At 47.9% G+C, this 23,787-nt stretch overlaps 1 protein-coding gene across 1 annotated transcript; it reads right to left on the bottom strand.

The window, feature by feature from the left end:
• Nucleotides 1-160: 160 nt before the first annotated feature.
• On the bottom strand, nt 161-23,785 carry B4GALT5 (beta-1,4-galactosyltransferase 5; the record flags this gene model as incomplete). Its single annotated transcript, XM_010722635.3, has 9 exons — nt 161-1,408; nt 2,306-2,407; nt 2,924-3,046; nt 3,227-3,414; nt 4,188-4,304; nt 4,882-5,006; nt 5,566-5,679; nt 8,354-8,488; nt 23,707-23,785. Coding segments are annotated over 9 exons (1,131 nt in total), but the record flags the coding sequence as incomplete, so codon positions are not given.
• Between the last annotated feature and the right edge of the window lie 2 nt (nt 23,786-23,787).

The following is a 23,787-nucleotide window of genomic DNA, read 5'->3' as shown; positions in this document are numbered from 1 at the left end:
AAACACAACCCCCAATATATTTACCTTTAAGTTGGGGAAGTCCAGTAAAAATGACTGTATACATGCTGTGTAACCTACAGACTGACTCAGGGCAAGAGGGGGTGAGACAGTCACAGCCCAGCCTGCTGCAGAGCAAGGATGGGGGCACAGGATTCCAGAGGCTGGATGGGGCACCAGACCAAGCTGTCAGGTTCCTAGTCCTCAAGCTTGCATAAGCTGAACTCACATGTCCTTCATCTATCCCGTACTGGTGTCTGCAGACAGCCTGTCCACCAGCTGCACTCCTGCCAGTGCTTTCAAGTAGCCAATAGTGGCAACCACATCACTGGATTCACTCACTGCTTACCTAATTCTCTTCCACAGAACAACCCTCTAATCCCTTCTGCTCAACATGAGGATGGCAGGGACTTGGTGAGCTCCCAGGAGCTGCAGAGCCATGTCTGCCATTGGGTTGTGCAGAACAGGTGGTGGATCCCATCCCATACAGCTTCACACTGATCTGCACAGTACATCACAAACATGATAGAAATATTATTCTCTCTTCTCGGAAGGAGCTACCTACATGATTAATGCATATGCATAGATTAAATCATACAAGCATTCTCGCTGGTGGAACAGGGAACAACTTGCACAAATACAGTGATGCACACACAAGTGCTTACAGAACTCAGGACTAAGATGAGTGAGTGACCTTATGTAAACCTCTAGCTTGGATTCAAACCTTAGAAGATAATAAAAATGGGCAATTTAAACACAGCATATTTACATTTACACTTCTTTAAGAAGCGATTCTGATGTATATACTTTTAGCAGGTCATTTAAAAAAAAAAAAACAAAAAACAACAACAAAAAAAAAGCCAGCACAAATGTAGAAGAATGGTACCAGAAGCTGTCTGGTCTTCCACCAGGGCAGTTCCAATTGCATTGCTCCCAACACTTGCCAGAGGAAAGAACGTGCCCTAATTGAGCCCAGAGCTGAGGATTGCTGGAGGAATGTGGAGATGAGAGCAGCAGCTCCAACAGCTGTCCTGAAAACCAGAAAGCAAATGGCAGGGAACAAAAAAGCCTGTGGAACTCACTGCATGAGGACTGGGTAGGGCTAGGTCAGTTGAGACAATTTGTGCGTGCACTTTCAGCCTTATACTCCAAAATACTGTGATCCTTCATTAGACAACGTATCTTGTCCTCGACAACCCTTGGAAAAGAAAATCAGGTGTGATGTTCTCTTGGTGAAGAGCAGAACAAAATTATTTTCTCCACTTAATATTCAGTTACCAGAGCCAGCTCTGGTGTCAGGTTGACAGTGATGTTCTTATACAAGGCGTCATATGTGACATTAGGAAAGTAGTTCAAATTATTGAGGCCATCCAGGGCTTGCCTTTCTTTTGACTTTCTCAGCAAGGCGTACCTGTTCAGAGAGAAGCAGAGGCCCATGGAACACCTCCACATCACCTTCTGTAGATTTCTGGCATGCAGGCATCCCCAGCACCACCAAAGTACACAAAATTCTACAGTTTAATAAAGATGCTGTTTGCTCTCCAGTTCTTGCCCAAAGCCTGCCTGGGCTCAGGGAAAGCTCCTGGCTCAGGGCCGGCCAAAGCATCCCAGAGAAAAGCAGTGATGGTGAGGAAGTCCTCACCATTTTTAGGAAGCTGAATCATGCACAAAAGCAGAAGTAAGGGTGTTAGTCTGAGTGATGAGAAAGGAGATGAATTGTATTTTGGGGAAGAAAACTGTAGCTGCATAAGAGCAGCCTCAATCAAATTTAGAGGTAGCATGATAAAAAAAAAATAATAATAACAGCAGCAGTCTGGTGGCAGGATAGGACCCAACCTCCACCCTGCAGCACAGCCATGTTGACACCTAGCTGCTCTCAGGGCAAGGGGAAGCCAAGGGGAGTTGGAGCAGGAAAAGCACTAAGAAACAGATAGGCCAGGAGGAAGAGGGAGGCTCTGGGTCACAGCAAAGGAGGATGAACGTAAGCTAGCTTCAAAAACCTGACAGCATCAGGAAATGTCAGCGTAACAAATGTTTCCATGGGAAAGTGGTAAGGTCACCCTGCTTAGGTGGGCAACACTATGGCAGAAAGCAGGAAGGGCAGTCTTCAGAGGAGCTGCAAGCACACTAGGATCCCCTTGCCTTCACATTAATGTGCCAGCGCAGTCCCAGCAGCAGCAGTTTGTCTCTCGTCTTCTTCACAGCTTACAATTGTTATTGCCCTTTAATAGCTGCAGTGAGCCCTGTACATACTTGAAATTTTGTTAAGGTCTCAGATTTCTTAAAAGTAATAATAAAAATCACTTGCCTTCCTAGGAACTGCACTTCTCCTCGATGATGGTGGGGAATTGATTTGTATCTCCCTGTGTCTCCTTCTGGTCGAGTCACTGAATAGCCTGCATACTGCACTCTGTATTGGAAAGGGGAAGAAAAAAGTCTACTGTTGCACATGCTGTGCTGTGAACACTGCCAGCATGCACAATCAGTGCACTCGTGGCTTCCATAGCAGCTTTGTATTTCCACCAGGCAGATAAGCTGTGCAAACCCCCAAACTCTGCCCACACTGTGCCAATCTCAGCACCTCAAGGTACCCACAAATCAGATGGGGATTGTTTGACATCGCCACCATGGAAAACTGCACACAAAGCTCATTATTTCACAGCCAGTCTTCCTCAGTTTGTTTTCTATCTGTAGCCTGCAGTGTCACCCACCTGGACCTATGTCACCTTCAGCCAGGCTGGCTCTGCCCAGCCCAGCTGAGCACAGCACAGCAAGGATACAACAATGCTATAAGTCTGAGGCTGCTCCTAGCACCATGTTCAGAAATTTGAATTTCTCTGCTCCACAGAGCTGGCGGCAGCAGCGTGTTGCACGAAGCTCTGGTGCTACCCCATTACAGGGTTGCAGGACACAGACAGAAACATACCTGTTCCATAAGTCGTCATCCTCACCACCCCAGCCCCAGAAGGCATTGGGGAAACCATTGATCTTCCAGAACTGCTCAACAGTCAGGCCGCTCACCCCACCGAAGAACTCATTATAGGGAAGCCTAAGCAGGAGAGAGAGGTCAGGAGCAAGGCATCAGCCACCACATAGCCACTGCCAGAGCTATGAGAATACTCTCCCCCATTCTCCTTTTAATATTTTACTTTACACTCCTGCCTTTGATAAGAAAATCTAACACTGCTCCTTATCTATTACTGCAGTGCAGAGGAAGAACAGTGCTTACAGGTACATGTACTTGTCCAGTTTGGCTGCAAAGTGTCTCGGCATCTGTCCACATCCGTAATAGTTGCGGTCATTTTCAGGTATGTGGTCCACATCATGGAAAATGAGACAGTCCCAGTCCAAGTCCTTCATCGCTTCCCGAAAGCCAACATTGAAGAGCATGGCACGGTTGAAGGGCTGAGTACCAGCCTAAAGGAGAACAGAGCAGAGGCACTTTCAAAGGGAGTCCCAGGCCATGCAAGGGCATTCCCACACAGACTGAGGGAGCTGAAGAGCAGTCCACTCCCCAGTCCACTGCTCAGAAAGAAGTGATATCTTGGAACAGATAGATTAGTGGGATTAACCAAAGCTTACATACCAGGAGTGTACAACAGCAAAAATAAAGATGTGAGAATTATTAGTCAGATACTTGAAAAAAAATTTTTTTTGAACAATCTTCACTGGCTACTACCCAGAAGAGCAAAGACAACTAAACAAGAAGGCATGTCTACAGGGTGGATGAAGCCATGTAGCTCAAGCGACAGGTTCATACACACATCAAATTACAGCCTGATGTTCCAAATTGGTGAAAACCTCCCAAAGATCACATGGACCAGAGCTGAGCACATCCCTGAGGCCCAGAAGATGCCACAGACTCACAAAGGTAATGTGGAAACTGAAAATACCTGCTTCAAAGATGTCTTAAAAAAAAAAAATAATAATAACAATCTCCTCCAGTGTAGTATTTTCAAGAAATTTGAATGTCTACTTTATTTTTTAGATTAAAAGCAGTCATTTTGGGGCAACATCTTTGCCAATTTTAAGATGGGACAATTTAAACACTGCAACATTAACACCAGAGATTCAGAAGTTCAGATCTAGCAGGGAGCTCCCTCAGGACACAAAACAGAGCTGTGCTGGCAAGCTGCTGCTGCACTGACACCAGAGCATACTCACCAGTGCTGCCCATCATGACCACTTACTTGTTCCACGACATAAAATGCAAACTGTAAACGCTGACGCTGCAGCATTGGAATAAGGTGCCTGAAAAGGACTGGAAGATGCTCATAGCGATTGCGGAATGGGATCAGGATCGCCACCTGAGGAAGAAAAAAGCTCATGCTGCAACCCAAGAGCAGCTCCCTGCAGACCCCAAACCAAGGAGATGCCTGCTGGCACAGCATCAGCATTGTTCTTCCCTGTATGAATGAGTTGACTCTCATGTAGGGCTGGGTAGCCTGAATGCCTTCCCACCCCCATGTCAGGGCTCTGGTATTCACTTCTTGGGGGAATTCTTGCCGATCCTGCAAAGCCTGCAGCCCCCATCCCTGTGCCCCTACCAAGCAGCACAGATGCAGCAGCAGGGCAGCTACACTGCGCTGTGCCACCCCCTCTGGGTGGATTCCCTGTCACCACTCCTCCCCAGGGAAACTCCTTCCCATACAGGACAGGAACAAGATGGGCAAGTTCCTTGCAGCCTCTTTACCGCCCTTGCAGAAATCCAAAGCTGACTCATGTGTCATTAACACAGCCATCATCAGCAGCATTTCTTCCGCAGCTGCTGTAGTTCCACCTCCCAAGAATCCTCGCACCCACCACTCTGCAGCACATCAGATATGTAAATTCTAGCATTCCCAGTACCCCGTTGCCCTGAGGTGCTCCTCAGTGCCCATTCACCTTCCAGCGAGGCAGGCAGTCGCTCGGCTTCCAGTGGCCTCCCAGCTTGATGGAAGGGTCTTTGGAGAAGAACTGGTGGATGTCCTCCATCGTAATCTCGCTCATATTTACATCAATGGGGCCCTCTGGGGAGGTGGCAGGAGGAGGGGGGTCAGGAGCCATGCGGTGCCTGCCTGGCCCTGCCATATCCTCAGCACCAAGCACAGGTGGCTTCTTCTGTCCCAAGACACTGGGGACAACTAAGGAGCCATTTTCCCCTTTTCAGAAACATCTACCTTGCAAATGTTAATTTTCCAATTAATTTTCCAATTAATATTACCTGTGCAGGAGCATTGCTCCTGGCTGCACCTTGCAGCCTGTGCCCAGTTTGGAGTTAGGGAACTGGAAAAGGGCTGCCCAGCTTCCTAACCACATAGCAGCACACAATTCCCCTTTTGTTCATGTTTACCAAGCAATAGGCAAGCTTCAGGAGGGAGGCACGCCTCCAGTGTAGCAGGAATTAATATGTGCAATTGGGTAAAAAAAGACTTCGCAGGAAGGGACAGTTCAGAGCAGCGCTGTCATTCATCCCTGGAGCACTGTGGGAGAGGTGGGACAGAGTTGAACCAGGGTGCTGCAGAGTGCTAGTGTGCTGCGCCACAATAGGTAAGGGGCACGGAGCTGCTGGGCACACAGAGTACTCACTCATAGAAGGGAGCCTCTCAGGACAGGTGTGGTTGGGGAAGTACGTAAAATCTTCAGGAAGAAAAGTTGTAGCTTGCAGAAAGGTTTCATTGTGATTCAAGTCAAGAGGATAATCTGGGGAAGCAGGGAAAAAAGGAAAAGAAAGTCTACACCAATTTGCCTGTCCACCATAAGTCAAACCCCAACACCTGCGCACATTCCTAGTGTCACAGGGGCATCCTCATGAGGCACAAGCCCCTGGTTTGGCACAATGACCCAGTACCACAGGTGCAGCCCCAGTGCCTTGGGTGAAGCCACGCGAGAGAAACTGTCAGCTTCTTGGTTAGACAGTTGCTTTCAGGCATCACAGACAGGTCAAGGCAAAGGGGTGCAGTAAAGGAGGAGCTATTGCATCTTGCAGAGCTCAGGAGTACAGGGCCAGCATGGAGCCAGATGCAGATCACAGGGTTCATGCTGGGCTTCTACACCCCAGCAGGCCACAGCCCATTTCTCAAGCACTTCCTCCACTTCCTTTCACCTTCTGGTGAAAGCCCCTGAACTGCTGGCACCTCCAGCTGCTTTACATCTTTGCATAGCTATGAAATTCTGCTTTCTACATCTACCCAGTCATCAGCTTTGCATATGCAGCTCCAGCCCACCACAACTTATGTTTCCAGCACAAGAGAAGTTCCCTTTCTGTAGTAATGCATCAGCTGCCATGTGAGGATGCTGCCTCTCCACTGGCTCAGCCCTCTCCAAGGGCTTTGTCCCTGCAGCAACTACCTCATCCCAGGCAGCCCCATATTCCAAGCCCACTGGGACAATGGAGTTCATCACCTCCAATTCCTGCCCTCTCCTCCCTACATGTTAGTGATACTGCTCTAGATTTTAATAAACAGATTCCCATTAAGCTCATACCACTAGAACATGCTCTCAATGCTTGATTTCACTGACAGAGTTGAAACTCAGCTCTCCTTCCTTGCATGGAGTGCTGCCTCCTTTTGTTGCTGAAACACAGACAAGATCCTCCTGGCTCACTCTCACAGGAAATTTATTAATGCATCTACTATAAAATGCTTAAGAAGTCATAAATTACTTCCTCATTTTAATAATGGGGCAAAAAATACAGCAAAGCATGAATATAGCAGGCAAGGCAGAAGGACTTTGTGCTTGCAGCTGACCACTCTGTGCTCTGTCACCTTGCCATTCAGGACCAAACACCACATTTAAGCCACCTGCCTAGAAATTAAAGCTGCAGGGGCTGGAGGGCACACACTTCCACAAGCCAGCTCTGTACAGAGATGCTGTCTTTCATCGCCTCACTGGGGATGCTCAAAGAATATTAGTAGCTTCCTGCTCACTGGCTGCTGGGGCAACCAGGAAGGAGCCAGTCTCCTCATGCCCTGAAGCCTCTGCTGCCTCCTGATGGCTTATTTCCCAGGTGGCCTGCACGCATGGTTTGGGTCCCTCAGCTCTCACACAACAGGAAGATTTATATCACCAGATATGTAGCATGTCCATAGAGATCATGCTGAGGGCTCTGAAAACACTCAGAGAGGAAGATGCTGACCCAGTGTTAGTACCGTAGTTGTTGTCACAGGGCCACATGCCTGACAGATGCTGCCACCACCACCTGCTCTAACCTCACAGCCAGGGGAGAGTCACCCAAGGCTGGCGTATAGCAGAGCAGGCAGGTTGTCCATCCACATCTGCACAGCTGATGTCTGGGCACAGCTAGTTCTTTCGGCAGCAGCATTTCACTGCCCACTTCACAGAGTTGATGGTCAACTTCAGAGGCTCGGAACCCATGACAGCCCACCAAAGCACCCAGTCTCCTCTCTAGTTCACAACAAGCTTCTTCCTCAACAGGCATCTTCTTCAGTTGACATTTCCAGCCCTAAACTGAGCAGGAGGGACACAGCATTTTATCAATAATAATAAGAAACACAAACCAGGAAGCCATCTTGACCTCTAAAGCTCCCATAGCTCTAGTGACACATTGCAGACTCATGCTGCAGCTCAGCACATGCAGCCAGCAGCAACATGACTGTGGGTGACATGTGGGTGCCAGGAACGCATCCTCAGTGTCACACCTGCTAGCCCCAGTTCTGGAGCAATGCCTCATACCATGTCGTATACAAACAGTACACTTCTGTTGCTGCACTGTATTTATAGCAACACTTGGAAGCCTTTCATTAACTGTATGTTAGGGGTGGGAATGGCCTGGGATCCAATGCTGCCTCTTGGATCCCAGTGCTCTATCCACAGCCTGATCAAGGGCTGGTGGCAGGGTCTCCAGCTAAGTCACTGCAGTTCACCCTGTATTGGAGGAATGAAGCTGATGAGCACAGGCTCCTCCATGTGTGATGCCAGGGCACTGTGAGCCTATGTGAGCCCAAAAGTTGTTTGTTTTTTGTTTTGTTTTTAAATCTGAAACCTGATCATAAAATCATAGAATGGTTTGGGTTGGAAGGGACCTTTAAGATCACCTAGTCCCAACCCCCCTGCTAAAGGGGCTGAGTTTAAGTGTTTATTCTCAGAGTGATTGAATCTAACATGCTGATATGCCTGGAAAGCAAAGAGGCTTTCAGTTCAATATCCACTCATTTGAGACCTATCAAAACTTCTACCCTTTATTTAAGTGAAACATTTGAACTAAAATACACACACACATATATAAATACATATATAAAACAGTCAAAACTCCCACCCTGCATTTATCAATATAAATTCCTTCAAGGAAGAGAAGTTGAGTTCAACCTTATTTCCAATGGAAATGGAAGTTTAACAATAATTGTTAAAGAAATACCGGAGTCATTCACACTGCTGTTCCTCTTGGCATAGGCACTGCGGACCACCTGCTCGTACACCTGAGCTCCTATTGTTCTCATGTTTTCACGAATCATGATACCTTGGGCTTGCATCATGAAGAGGTAGGTGTTCACTGCAAGAAAAACAAATATATTTCCATGAGCATCACCTGTTGCAGGCAAGAGAAACACAAAACTTTTAAATGCTTTCCTACTGCCCTGAAGTTCTCTGCTGCTGGCACACCTCTAGACCACACACGCTGAGGTGACACCAGCACAGCAGTGAGCAGGAGCTGAACCTCCAGTTGAGGAGCAGCACAAGGACCAGCAAGGCACAGCTCCAGCTTAGCCATCACAGCAAGGATTCAAGGCTTGCCATTTCTCTTTCCAAACCTCCAAAGAAAAAATCACAAGACAGGGTATGACCTCTCCTTGTTTGCTCAGGCAGCCAGAGGGTAGTTGGAGCTGCTGGAGATCTGTACCAGCACCTGGCTGCGATAACAGCAGCAGGGCCCCACCAGGTTTGTACTTCCCAGCTCACACAGGGCCAGAGTCAGTGCAAGGAACACCTTGCTGATGCTGAACAAGTCATTTAGCTTTCTACTCCACTATGCCTTCTATTCACTGCATAAAATGACATAGGATTAGGTGAAGCATAAAAGAATGAGAGAGACACAAATCAGCATCCAGTCCCCATCTAATTTAAGGAACAGGGAGGTTTGTCTGGTGCTGAATGTAGTGTTTGTTTTCCCCATTCCCTAACAGGAGAGATGAAGCATGGCCTCACAGGAGCCATATGACATGACTTGCTCATTTTGACTTTCATGAAATCGCAGTGGGAATCCTTAACAGACTGTCACAGCCATTACCACCCCCAGGGGAACTCAAGTGAAAACAAGCCTGTCTTTGTTCCAGGCAGCACTGCCTCCTCCCATGTTAACTGCTTTGCTAAGAGGGCCAGGAGCCATGCACCAAACAAAGACCCCCCCAGGACCTCACTTCCCCAGATGATGCCGTGGATCCCTTACTATGACCCGGTGCCATTATACATGCTCATTCCTATGTCCCAGGAAATCACATTTAAAATGCATTATTTATAACATTTCGCTCTTTATTACCCGCACAGTGCCCAAATCAGCTCGGTGCAGCTGCCAGGGCTGTACTCAAACCCACGCAGGCCCACACTTCCCTTGGCTTTTGATTGTAGTGGGAACAGGCTATAACTGCGTAACACACAATTCAGCTGCCTCCAAGGCCAGAGTCACAGTGCCATCAGCATCATTGTCATCGTTGGCTGTGACCACAGCCCCTGCTCTGGGAGCAATGTGCATGGCTGAGCCAGGTTTCAGCCAGAAAACAGTTCTCTGCAATGTGAGATATGGCTAACATAATCACATAAGATCACGTGGGAAATTATACTAGCATTCTCTGTATTCAATTTGAGCACACAGCACTTCAGAGTACATCCACAGCGTGTTCGCAGCCAGGCTACATCACGAACAGTTGCACAAGGACAGGAGGGGATCTCAACCACCATCAGGAACTTTTTTGGGTTTGTTTTCCCCTCAATGCACTTCCAGAAGATCCTCATTACCAAATAGAAAACAAGCAAAATTCAAAAATCTGTTTGCCCAAGTGATTGAGGTAACATTATTCCCATTAATTTAAGGGACAAGCCAATCTTGCTGGGATGACACATGAGAATGCAGCACCAGGGTCACAGCAGCACCCAGAGACCTGCACCCTCCAACCCACACCTCAGCAAGCATACAGAAGAGGTGGGGGAGAAAACAGGTACTTAACAACACTGAGGCAGCAACACGGATCAGAAGTCCAATTACAGAAATAAACACTCATTTATTAGCTAATATTTTCAGAGCACTTCTAATTAAGAAACAGCTGGTTCCCTCGTGGAAAATTAATTTAACTGTGATAACACATACAAGAAATGACAGTAGAGCAATTTCTAGCACAGCAGTTTGTTTGGGAGAGTGCTGAGCATGACCCAAGCCAGCTGCCAACACAAGAGGGGCTCAAACCTAATGCATCCTGTTCCTGACTCCAAAGGACCAGACTGTCCCCAGCTCAAGGACAGCAAGGTCCCAGGAATAGGGACCAGATGGATGCCAGCACCGTGCCTCCGTAGTGGTATGAGCACCCAGGCTTTGAGGAAGAAGCAGTGCATCTGTCTCTGTAAGGAGATTTACAGTTTTTCTGTCACACTGTCAGCATCGAAGAGTTGCTCAGGGGTTCCTTTCCCTCCGGATGTAACAAAACATATGGTCAGCCTGGGCTCTGCCCTTGGAGCAGGTGCTGGAACAACAAAGCAATAAATCCTAACCACACACACAGCTCATTTGGCACGAAGAGAGCACATAAAGCAGTGGATTCATACAGCATCAGACACTGGAGATGTGAAGGAAGATCTGGAAGGCCCCAGGGCACTGTCACAAAGCTCCTCCAGCAAATCCCAACACAGCCTCATCAGCAACATAAAGTAGTTTTCAAACCACACTCACCTTAGACTCAGCCTCCAAGGAAAAGATAGTTATGATAGACAGAAGCTGTAAACACATTAATGAGGAAGATGGGCAGCACAGCATCCCATAGATAACACACCAGGAGACCTAAGGCTCCATTAGCCTTCCTGTGCAGCAGCACTGTATTCCCAAGAATACAGTGCCAGGACAATTAAATAAGAGGCTCTGATTAGGTAATATTAAATTATACAAAACACCAACACTGCAACTTATCCCTTTGCCTATAAATAGCACAGTTACTTGATAAGTTAAATGGCTTAAGAATTAGCAGGGCAGCAGTACCTATCCGGTAATTACAGAGCAGTGTTCGCAACCTGACTGGTTATCAGCCCTCACATGCACCAGGCAAGGCGGAAGATCAGAAACTGCAGTGGTGTTTGACCCAATGTTAGGAGTTTGCATCATGAAGCGGTAAGGAAAAATTTTAAAAATTGTGAAGCATGGGGAAGCCAGATTATTCTAACACTCCCTAGGTTCTTAATCTAGGCATTAAGAGGGCAGCTTTATCGGTAGAGCCTCAGGCCACTGTTCAGTGCCTGCTCTCTGCGCACACACTCCATGGGATCCACTCCTTGTTGACTGTGGGACAGCCTGTACAGCTGGCCCTCATTTTCTAAGGACACTGATAACCTAAAGCATTTGTTAGCTTATCAAGAATGAGGTAGCCTTGGAATACCAAAGATGTTTGATATTGTTTCTTTCCAAGAGAATGACCTCATTAAAAGTATTTCATCCTGCTATCCATTAACTTACTGAAAGCTCACCAGAGCCATCCCATCATATGCGTGGCCTGTGTGATGCTTTCCTGGCTACCAGCAGGGTGCAGAACATAGGAGTCAGTTTGGTGAGCCTTGTCATATACTCCTAATAAAGATCAGCATTTGTCACCCACTCCTGTACTGCCCTCTGTAGTGCCCTAACACCCAGGAACATCACACTTGCCAGCAGCAGTGCTGCTCCGACAGCATCCTGAGAAACTCCAAAACCTTAGCCCAGCAGCAATATGAATTAAGTGCCCCAGTATCATAAACCAAGTTTATACTACCCTTCAGTGTTGGGAGCAATGCTCTGTAACGAAGTTACATTTTAATCTCAGTTAAGCAGCAACTATGCTGTTGTTCTGCTTATGAAGCAGCAAAATTGCTTCTTCACAGTTTTTCTGGACATACCAGGTAAAGTATTTGCAGTTAGACCAACAGTCATATACAGACTAAAGAACTTAACTCATCCAACTGGTGAAGGAGATCTCTGGCTATGAAGCACTCCCTCACAAAAAGTAGCCTAGGTCAAAGAGATGTCCCCTCTTCAGTGGCTAGGCCTTATACAAGCCCAGGGTAGCTCCACCCCTTCTGGGCCCATGGGGAGCACAGGCATAAGCAATTTGCTTGTGCTCCCTGGGCCAGAAACACCCCTTCACCAGATGCTCAGCCATCAGTTCAAGCAGTGACCTACAGCTGTTCAGTGAGTGAGGATAACAAATAAGGAATATAGGGGATAATAAGGGATAAAGGGGGCCTGGTTCAGAATCAAGCAAGGGGCAATGGGAACATCACCTACAGGCAAAATCTCAGCCTGTGAGGGACAGGGAGATTACAGCTGCCACAATCCCATCCCAACAGGTTTTCCTCTTCTATACCAACAGGAAAAAGAACTGACACAAGCTCAGCCTGGGGCACACACTGTGGATGAGCTTCCCATAATCCCAAGGAGTCACCCTGCCTGTCCTACACTGTGACCACCCCTCATCATCTGGTGACTCTTTAGTTGCCAAGAAATTGCAGAGTACAGCTCCACAGACCAAATGACCACAGAGAGTGAGCACTGGGAGTGACACAGAACTATCATCCCTCTTTCCCCACAGAAACTTGAAGAAGGTCACACAACAGCAGCAGGTGTTTCTGCAAGGCACACACCTGTTTACCAGGGATCTGAACACTTATTAGTTAATATAGGAAGCAAGGCTGCAAAACAAACAAGACACACAGGCTAAGGCAGCCTCCCCACCATACTCCTGCTCTCCCCTCTTCAGCACTTCCAAGCTCCATGCTGTGAGGGAGCAACCTAAGAGCTGTCCAAAAGGGATCAGCAGAGGCTTACCAGCTAGCTAGCAAGCCTGCTGAGTACCTTGAAACACCAGAAGTAGCCTGAAGTAGCTTGCATGGAATTACAGATACAAGATATGCAGTGTGCTTGCACTGGAAGAGAACCAGGAGCACAGGCATCCGCTATGTGAGAACAGTGCAAGTCAATTCACCTCAAAGCAGAAGCAAGCAGTATCTCCTTCCTCCATAGTAGCCATCAACTCACCTCCATGCTGCCTACTTTCTACCTCTCAGATCATGCTCATGGTCACATTTACAGAGCTGGAGCCATGCACCTGCAGCTGCCTCCCTTCTGCAGAACAGCAGGATGGAGAGAGGTTACTGGAATATACATATATATTTTTCTTAATAAGAGGGAAGATTATTTGAATAGCTGGTCTATTGTAAATAGTTTGCTTAACACAGTTGGGATACCTTCTCCCACGGTGAAAGCAGCACACACATTTACAGCAATGATTGCACACACAGGTACAAAGCAGCTAAGAGCACTGACACCTCCTGGAACAACAAAAAGATAACCTTGCAAGAAAGGGACAGTTATGTATCCAGAACCCCTTCCCCTGCTGGTCCAGAGAGACCCTGAGTGCACAACAGTCTATCCAACAGAGGATGGAAAAAAAGGCACCAAACATGCTTCTCTATCCACTTGTGTCAAAATTCCATCCTTCCCTGCCTGCACAGAAATAAATGCTGCATGGTAGGCTTGATGCTAGCATTGCATCCGACACTGTGCTACTGCCAGGGACCTGGTGCAAGTACAGGCCCTTGGGCACTCCAACACTTTCAGTTCCCAATTCACAGTAGTTAGTTTTGGTGGGGCTGCCTGTGAAAGCACTGAAGAATGTTATCTGCCACAAGGACACAGCAAGCTCACAACAAATATCAGCTGCTCGTGTAGAAGGTAGAAGCCTGCGTGCCAGCAGTCTGCAAGCATGGAGCTTCACATATGGGAAAATAGTTCCAAACTGAAAGTGAGAAAAGGAAAACACCTCCCCTAAAGTTCATCACAACACTGAACAATTGTCATCTCCATGCCCCTGCATCCCTATCACTGGGAACTTTTCCTGTCTGATTTCACATTTGGTCAGTGCCTGCTGAGCTACCGGGTTTCTGAAACAGAAGCAACAGCGCCATAGACATATGATGGTCTTGCTCAGTAGCTGGTCACCAGCACATTCAAGGGCTTTGATCCATTTCAAATAAGCAATGAGCTTAGCACTTCATTAAACATAGCATAATCCACCCAAATCTCATTAGCCAAGAAACCCAGGGCTTGTCTCACTAGCTGCAGGTGACATTCCATCTGTGAGCACAGCCCCGCTAGCACCAAGCATGGGGCATAATGTTCACCTCTGCTGCTCCAGCACTGTCTCATGAACTCAGGGCACAGACATTCATAGGCTCCTTTTGCAAGGCTCCCCCAGTAATGAGGGGGAGCAGCCCTGAGAGGTGACTGCAGGACAACCAGCAAAGCCCCAAACCCCAGCATTGCCCTGGCAGGAGATACCACTGACCTCAACCACAGGAGGAAGAAGAAAACAAAACACACCATGGCGTGGGCTAGGGGGGACCTGCTCCTGAGGACACAGCATGTTTTTATTTGAGCCAACAGAAAGTAAATAACATGGGAATCAGCACAGCTACCACCTATCCCAGACAGGGATACAGGACACTCAGCAGCAGGGCTGACCCCAGAACAGCAGCCACTGCTGAGTCCGTCAGATCCCTGCTGCATCTGTGGCTCCCAGGCTGCATGCAGCAGCAGCATGCTCCCACAGCCATAGTAAATTAACCCACGCAGACACATCACGGGGCTTCTGTCAGCACTGTTACCTTAAGAAGCTCAGGCATGGATCCTGAAGAAATGCAAAGGATTAAAAAAAAAAAAGCTTAACAATTTATGAGGAAAGGAAAAGAATAGTGGCTTTAGACACAGTCCTAAAGCATGTTCTCAGGCAATGTAGAAAAAAAAAAAAAAAGCCTTCACAGGATTTCTAAAACAGAAGCAGCAGCAAATGTGAGATCTCCTTTAATCAAATGCTACACAGGAAGGCTCAGCAGAGAAAATCTGTTCTTGAGCATGTGGTGCAGTAGAAGTCATCTTTTTGGCATTTGTATCCTCAACCAGAATCAAGAAAGAGCTGCCCGCAGAGTAACTGCATGATAAATGACATGCAGTTGAGCATTGCAGGGGCATTTCACTGCTTCAGAGGCTGCTGCTATAACAATCTTCTCTGACTCAGCAGCTGAAAGGGATGCTGGGAAGGAAGCACCTTAAAAAAAAAGTCATGCATTATTAATATGGATGCTGGCAGCAAGATACCAGTTGGAAAAACACTGAAGGAGAAAAACATGACTGCAGAATAAGAGACAGAGCTGAATGTGTTGGAGCATTTCACACCACCCCAGCAGTGGGCTCTGGTCAGGTTGGATGCCACTCCCTCTACACATGCTGCTGGAGCCGGTGCCAAACATTCTCCCTCAGCTCCTTAAGACTGGGAGTTTGGGAGAGGGACCTCATGTGCACAATCCCCTCCAGATGGTTGCTGCAGTCCCAGATGAAGAAGAGCAAACACAGCAAACCTTGGACATAGCCCAGGTGACCTGACACTTCAGTTTGGGTTTACTTGCTCTGGCACATGGCCCTTCTATCTGCGGTTCATGCATTAGCCAGTACCTTCTCTCATTTGTTTTCTGGGTTGTTGACTTGCTCTGACTAAACCCCAAGCCCTGCCACCCACATCAAGTCAGCAGCAGTGACACAGGACAAGGGGTCCTGGTGTAACATGCCCAGCTGTTTGCATGACACCACACAGCTCAAGCCCAGTGGCCCACTGACATCCCAGGCACCATGTGCAGGAGCACTGCAATGCTTTCCTGCTTTCAGAAGCCAGGTGAGGAAACAAAATCAGTTCATTCCTGCCCACCTGTTGCACTGCAGTATTTGTTTTCCTGGTTTATTCTGTATGCTTTGTTGATTTTTTGGTCACCGTTGTTTAAGAGCCCAGAGGCACCTTGCAAACATTAGCAACCGTGAAGTTAATTCCAAATCCTTGTGCAGGAGGCAGCATACTCACAGCCACTGGTGAAAGAAGGCCCTACACCCAAGAATTGCACAATTCTGAGGGCAGACACTGTGCCTGCATGATAACCCACTAGTCCTTTAGCAGGAGTCAGCATGTCAGAGCATTTAAAGTTCTGGTGCAGCTCAGTCTTCAGCCTCCTCAAAGCAAAGGAGGCAGGCAGTGCAGCACCAGGATTGAAGAGATCCTTCTGACTATTTATTTGCTAATAGTTTTCAAGCGAAACCAATCAGTAAGTTTGCCATAAAACTCCCTAGATATGTAAACAAGCCCTGGCAGAAGAACAACGCCCACACCACAGCATGACAGCAGCACAAAGGATTTTTCCACCACGTTTGCTTTTTTCTGTTATCAAATGTGCAGAGACACTCTCCATGCAGAAATACTCCAGTCTTTACATCTCGGATCAAGAAGGCAGAGAGAGAGGAGAATACAGCTCTGCAGGCATTGCATAGCATCAGGACAGCAGCGTCTTCCCCTTGCCAGGCAGGGGGATTCAGTCCCAAACCAGCACCAATGGCTGCATCCCCACTCAGCAAAGTGCTTCCAGCCAAAACACAGTTAAAGCAGCTACTAACCCCCCCCAAACCAGGCTATCATACAGCTGCAGTGCTATTTACAAGGGGTGCCACAACAGATTACTACGGCTCTGACTTCATAGAAAGTGTCCAGTCATTACAAACACAACAAGCCTGCCACAGCTCACTTGATCAGTATAGGTTTAAACAACACCAGAAAGCCCCAGAAAACTCCTTTTGTAAGTGAACACAGGGCTCTGTACTCTCCCCGTCACTCCTGCCTTGTGCCCAAGCCCACAAGTGCATTCCCCACTCTTCCTGGGCCCAGTCAAGCAGCAGATAGGATGGCTCTGGAGACATTCTCTTGTCAGGCACTTACAGCACCCTCCAGATTTCTGATCTACCTTTCCTCTGAAAATAACAGCAGCTCTGAAGCAATGCTAAACCCCCTGTGTACAGCTGGAAGAGTAGCACGGTTAGGATGGTACTTCACAGGTATCATCATTGGAAAGATTATCGTGGTGATAAAGAAACAATCAAGGAAGTAATGCTTAACTATACCCGAGGATCTAGGCTCACAGTGGAAAACTCTAAAAAGGAGGGATCTCCAGAAAAAAAGATCCTTCCCCAGAGGTAGTCAGCCCTTAAATGGGGTCTAGGAGGGGTGGAGCCTGATGATCACACAGGTGAATTGCCTTCATCTGGGCTCCCACAGCTGACCCAGTCCTTCCCTCAGGTGATTAATCAGTGGTTCAGGCCATGACTCAAGAGTTCCCATACACTCTGCCATTTTTCAAAGTGCTAGATTTCACAATCACAATTTAACATTCTCTGTTAAAACATATCTCCAAGATTTTAATTTTTAAGAAGAGGTAAGAGCCTCAAAACAAACATTAACCACACTAACACGCTGATGCTCGCAGCGCTGCCAGACAAAAATACAGTCAGAACAACCCGAACACAAAGAAAAGCTAACATGGAAATAAACTTCACAAAAATAAACGAGCACAGTTTTTGTCAAAGTAAACACATCCTATTGCAATAATACTGCTTTAAAAACAAAGCTGGTGAGGAAGAGGTTTCCTTTGCCCTGTGGAGATTTTCTCCTGAGTTTGCAGTCTCAGCACTACTACAGTAGGGTTCTGCAGAGCTGATGCCATGGGGTCCCCCTTGAGGCCCCCATGAGTTCAGTGCATGCAAAGACCTCATCACTGTGTGGATATTAAAATGCACCAACACTGACAGCACTGACAAGCAAGAGACACATAACTCCCCACAGCCTCAACTCCACTCCCCAGGGGAACACCACGTCCTGGGGGATGCTGGCAGAATTAATACAATTAAAGAGCACACCTGAGCCAGCAGCTCAAGGTACAACGCAACAGGACCAGAGCTCTCCTCTCCATCCTGAAGCTACCTGAGATGACTTGGAGCCTGTTGAAACTAGATGGCTTCCCAAGCCCACAGAGATCAGGTTTCCTGGAAATCCAGGCTGGCAGCACTGATGTTTTTGTTCTAAGTGTTGGTCCGCTGCCTATCACTGAAGTTCTGACGCAATTAATTTACAGGAATTAACCTAGAAGGCTTTGTGACTTTCACAAGTAGCAATTGGACATATCAATACAATGGGAAGGGCGTTACAATAGAGATGTGATGACAGAAGGACAGCATGATAAAAAGGTGCTATAAAGGAAGGGAAGAAGATTACTCACCTGAATCAGAAGGATTCTAGGTTCATAGGGGAAAGCTTCGCTAACAAGGGATCTCCAGAAAGAAATCCTTCCCCAGTGGCAGTGAGCCCTTAGATGAGGTTTAAGAGAGGTGCAGTCACGCTCTACCCTTTCTGTTCACACAGCTGAAGTGTCTTTATGTGTGCTCCCAGGACTGACCGGGTCTTTTCCCCAGATGCTCAATCAGTGGTTCAAGCTGGGACTCAACAGTTCCCACACACTCACAGAGACAAACCACTGAAATGTGAACTACTCATGTTCTTCCTGCAGTTGCAATACCAAGAAAGCCACCAGAAAAATAACTCAAACCAGAAGCACCTGACAGACAACATGAACTACTGCCTCAGGTGTTTAATAGTGAAGAAAACCCAGTAACTCACCTGCTCCAGAAAGACCTTGCCATTCCCCAGCTATGACCTGCAAGCCCCCGACAAAGCCTCCTGGCTGCACCTGCATTTGGAAAAACCCTGTCCTGGACACTGCCAGCAATAAAACAGGGGCTATTTCCTCTCACTGAATGAATGCAGGAGATGCAGAGATACTGAGCTCTAGTGTCAAGGAGGATTTCTTACTGCTCGCAGCTGCTGTTGTGTTCAATGCATGCAGAAAGCTATAGTGTAACACCGTAAGAAACTGGTTTAGGCTGTAAAGTTCTGCCAGACAGATTTCTTAGGGATGGGAGAGCAGGGTGAGGGAGGCAGCATGGCCAGCACTCACAGCAACACACTGCCTTTCCCCATGCAGCAGAAGGAAAGCTAAGGAAGTAGTAGCCAGAACTGCCACAGCACAAGCCTCACTTCCCCCCACAGGGCCATACCTTCATCCAGTTCTCAACTGCTATGCCAAGCCTAGAACCACATGGCCCTTCCTGTTGCTGCAGGGCTCCAAGTGAAACCCAAGAGTGGAGAGAAATCAAATCCATCCTCCAGCAGCTGCTGACCCTGATCACAGCTTCTTCTGCCAGCATTTCCATGAAAAATGCATAGCAGGCAGAACAAGCAGCTCTTCATCCTCATGTCACCCTGCAGATGTCCCTGCAGAGCCATTTGCCCAGCCCCAGAGACACACCTGCCACCACTCCTCCTTGTCCATGGCAGACCCATGGCATCCTGCAGCCAGCCTAGAGTCATGCTGGCTCCAAAAAGTCAGCAGTAGCAAAATATTTAGCTATGTTCAGACCTGGCACTACTATTAGGTATGACAGTTTGCCAGGATGATGCATGAAATAATCAACTTGGAGCAACTGAGTATAGGAGAATGTTATTTCTACCAAGCAAGATGTACAGAAATGCTATGCCTTTGCTCTCCATGGTATCATGCTGCTGGCCACCAAAATGCAGTGCAAAGGAATAGCACTTAAAAGCAATGTGACTAACCATAAAAACCACTCTTGCATAGCAGATTTAATCCAGGCCCAAAGCTATTGACTCGTGCCCTGCACAACGGGTCTGGAGCAATTCCTGATAAGCTTGGAGGAAGTAAAGCCCAAGGGAATTACAGCTTACCTACAAAGGTAACAAACTTTCACTCAATTTAAATTCTCTGCATTATTTTCCTACAACAGATTTGAGCAAGAAAGATACCTGTACAGACCAAAGCTCAAAAAGATTTTAATAAATAAATTAAAATAGAGGCCCCAACTTCTGAAGAAGGAAAAATTAGAAGCAGCCATCCATGTACCAGGCCTCAGACCTTCCTCTTTCCAGGCATCTGGTGATTACCTGCTAAGGGTATTAAGGGCATGGTTTAAGAAGTTCCTACTGGTGATGTGAGAGTTATCAAGATGAAAGAGAAGCACAAGCATCTTGGAAGAGTCTTGCACCTGAAAGTAGTAATATAGAATTTCCTTGCTTTCCTGGTTCCTGTTGTACAAGCACAAGGCCAACAAGGAAAGATACTTTTAGTAGATTCATATGGGTCAACTGTGATGTGAAAAGCCGTGACAGCCAGAGATTCTTACCACAGCTCTTTGAAGCACCAGCAGCCCTCTGAATGAATTCCAGGAGCACACGCCTCCCAAATTCAATTAAGGAGAAGCAGCTTCTAGAGGTCGCCTGTGTGGCAGCCACCACTTGCACCTGCATCCTTCCAGCCCAACCTCTGGGCTGCAGGCAGAATTATGGAGCAGGCTGATCCCTGTCAGATCTCAGGGAGGCCTTACTTATTCCAAAGATTATTTCAGTGCAACTGCTTGTAACTAAATCAAAACCTGCTCCCAGCCCCATGCAGCTTACAGCCCCCCACATCAGACAGGCTGCAGCATGAGGAGCAGGCTCCAGTCAGAGGCACAGTAGCAGCCTGCTGCCACTGTATCTGGAACAGCCCTGCCTGGCCCTGGCCTCAGCCTAGAGCAGAACAGCTGGTGCCTCAGAGCTCGCAACAGCCATGATGAGACAGACCCACATAATAACCCCATATGCACCAGGAACTAAAGCTTGTGGGCACCAAGGAACAGTGTGGGGCAAAAGGGAGCCTGGCTGCCTCTGTGCAAGCCACTCAGTGCCCAATGGCTTCCTAAGGGGACACTGTAGGCCCAGAACCAAGGACACGAGTTCTTGCAGTGCAGCTTGAAGGAGGAAACACTCAAGCATTTTATTTGTGTTCTATTTTTTGTTCTGTTTTATTTGTGTTATCTGTGAATAAGGAGATGCTGAATGCTTACATTGGATTGCTCTGTAAAAGTCTGTGGTGACAAAATATTTCGACTTCATAGGTGAAGCTTTGCTTAGGGACGTAAGTGAGGAGACACCCCAAGCACAAAACTAGCCAGAGACACACAAACAGTCCCAAAAGCTCTAGGCTCCCAGTAGGTGCCAAGTGTAGCTCCTGCCCACAGATGCTGAGCTCTCCCACTCATGCCCTCAATGATTCCAAACAAAATTCTTCCTCATGTTTCCATCATGCACAGCAAAAACTCAAGCAGTCAAGAGTAGGCCACTGCCACTCAGCCTGGGGCACAGGACAGCACCAGGTAATGCTGATGGGGAAGTGGCATCTGAGCCAGGCTTTACCTACAGAGCACCAAGAGCCATTTTACTGCTTCTCCAGCCATCAAGCATCTCCCTCCATCAAGCTCCTCATCAATATGCTGAGATAGCGCCCAGAAGTGCCCAGCACCCAGTTTTCTCCTGGCACTGTGACACAAGTGCTCCAACACAAGCCTCAGCAACTCCATAGCAATTTCTCCCAAATCATCCCCATCCAGAGCCTGTACCAGATGTTATGGACACCTCTGCTCTCTGCCAAGGTGACTGTGTCCTCACACAGAGATACCTGCACATCCATCCATCACAGCCGTTAGTCCCCACCTGGGCCTAGGACAGATTGCCCTCAGCTGAAAGCCCCTCAGGTCCTCCTGCTCTTCCACAAGCCAAGGGTTGCTGTAGTAGCACTTTTTTCATCAGCTTTAATCTTAGAACAGATTAAAGACCCTTAAGGCTGGTTCAAAGTCATACAGAGTTTCCTCAGCTTCATGTCCCATTTATTTGGGCTTTTTATTTTTTTAAACTAAGGTATGACCAAGAAGTGGGATTAATCACTTCTCAGCCTGCACTGGGCTCTCTGCAGACAGCCGTCCCAGGGCTAAAGCCTCATACCATGTCTGGCACTTCCCCCTCACATATCATTTGCTTAATTTATTGAGGTCTGCAGCACTGCTCATGTCTTATGAGGACAAATAGCTTCTCTTTCAAGTTCTCTTTACCATACTGGCCTAAAAATCAAGCTGCCTGCAAAAGAAGCAGGATGATGAGCACAACTGCCCCAAGAACACTGGTCTGAGCTCTCATGACAGACTGTTTTTGGCTGAAAGTTGGAGGGGGGTGCGGGGAGAGGAACAAACAGGAACCAGATTTTCTGTCACCTGACAGGGAGATAGATGAGTCAGAACAGCACTAACATCCACATGGACCACCTTCATGTCTCTACTTCATCCCTTAGCATCTCAGATGGTAAAAGCACAGGGTGGAATGTGACTGTGCTAGCTGTGATCCAAGCAGAGAAAAGCTCTGAGAATACAGCTGATTTTACACCAAATTTTATATCCAATGGCATCTCCAGGAACACTGCTCAACCAGAACAGTACAAAGTGGACGAGACGATGTAACACCACAGCTCTCAGGAGAGACATCTGTATGCCCTGCACAGGACCAGGGGATGCATCTGATACAGCTAGCACTGGCAGCATGGCCACAGAAGCACCAAGCAGCACTTGGGGTGGGCACATGACAGCACCTGTACAATAGCACCCTCAGTCAAATGCATGAGAGCCATTTGACCACTCTAAGGCCAATCCACATGACAGCTGCCAGTGCATAAGGATAGCAAAAGTCCTGGGTCACCAAGCCTCGGGCCCGGGACAGTGGTCCCAGTCAGGTCATCCTGAGAATTAGCATCCCTGCTCACATACTTCACATACTAACAGCACCCCACTCTGCCCTGCAAAAGGCTCCCAGAACCCAGGGACACCAGTGGGACATGCTCTCTAAATAACTACCACGTAAGCCACATAGAGAAGCATGCACGAGTCTCCCAATAATGTCCAAACTCAGGATGACAAGAGCAATATCAATGACATTTCAAGGAGAAAATTCCATTTGCAGGAGTTTTATTTCTTTTAAAATAAAGACCCTTTCAAAAGAATCGTTACTAAACGCTGAGTTGAAGGCCACGCTGACCGTGAGCCTTGGCTTCTCTCAGAAACGCGATACACAGTGCAAACACAACAGTTGCTTTCCCAGGCATCAGTAGCCCCGCCCCCCACGAACAGGCACAGTCCTGCAGGCAGCGGAGCGCGGTGCTGGCCATTTCAGTAGGCAGCCGTTCCATCCACCCTTCAATTACTGTATACAGAAAAATACAGCGACGAGTACCCATCCTTCTAAAATACGTAACTCTCATCTTTCTGTTTCACACACACACACACAAAAAAAAAAGAGTAGGGAGTTTTGATCGCGAACACTCAGACGTCTAACACAGTGCCTCTTCCCAATTATGAGGCAACCCGTGGGCTTGGGGCTATCTTCCCAGCTCCAAGGAGATCAGCACGCTCGGATCGGGCTCCGTCCGCCAGCCCAGGACGACCAGCCCCCGGCCCGCACCTCCCGTGAGTCACGGGAACGGCCGCGCGCGCCCGCGGCGGAGGAACGAGCCCGCTCCCACGCACGATCGCATCCAACGCGATCCGGGGGAACCCCTCCCCCGATCTGGGCTTTTTCCAACGCCACCGGCAAGCGGGGGCGTGTAGCCCGGCGCCAGGGCAGCGCAGAGTGGGGTACCAAGAGTACAGCACCCCGCTCCGGGCCTCGAGGAATGTTGCAGCAGCCGTTCCGCATTACTCAGCACTTCGAACGGAGAAGCTACCTCGGCTCCACCACTTACCGATGCCCGGCGCCACATAGACGAAGTAGAGGAAGGAGGAGGAGAGCGAGAAAAGGAAGAGCACGGCCAGCAGCGAGCGCC

The sequence above is a fragment of the Meleagris gallopavo genome, chromosome 22 (assembly GCF_000146605.3).
Source record: "Meleagris gallopavo isolate NT-WF06-2002-E0010 breed Aviagen turkey brand Nicholas breeding stock chromosome 22, Turkey_5.1, whole genome shotgun sequence".
NCBI classification, from domain to species: domain Eukaryota; kingdom Metazoa; phylum Chordata; class Aves; order Galliformes; family Phasianidae; genus Meleagris; species Meleagris gallopavo.
This window is presented reverse-complemented; position numbering and strand designations above follow the sequence as displayed.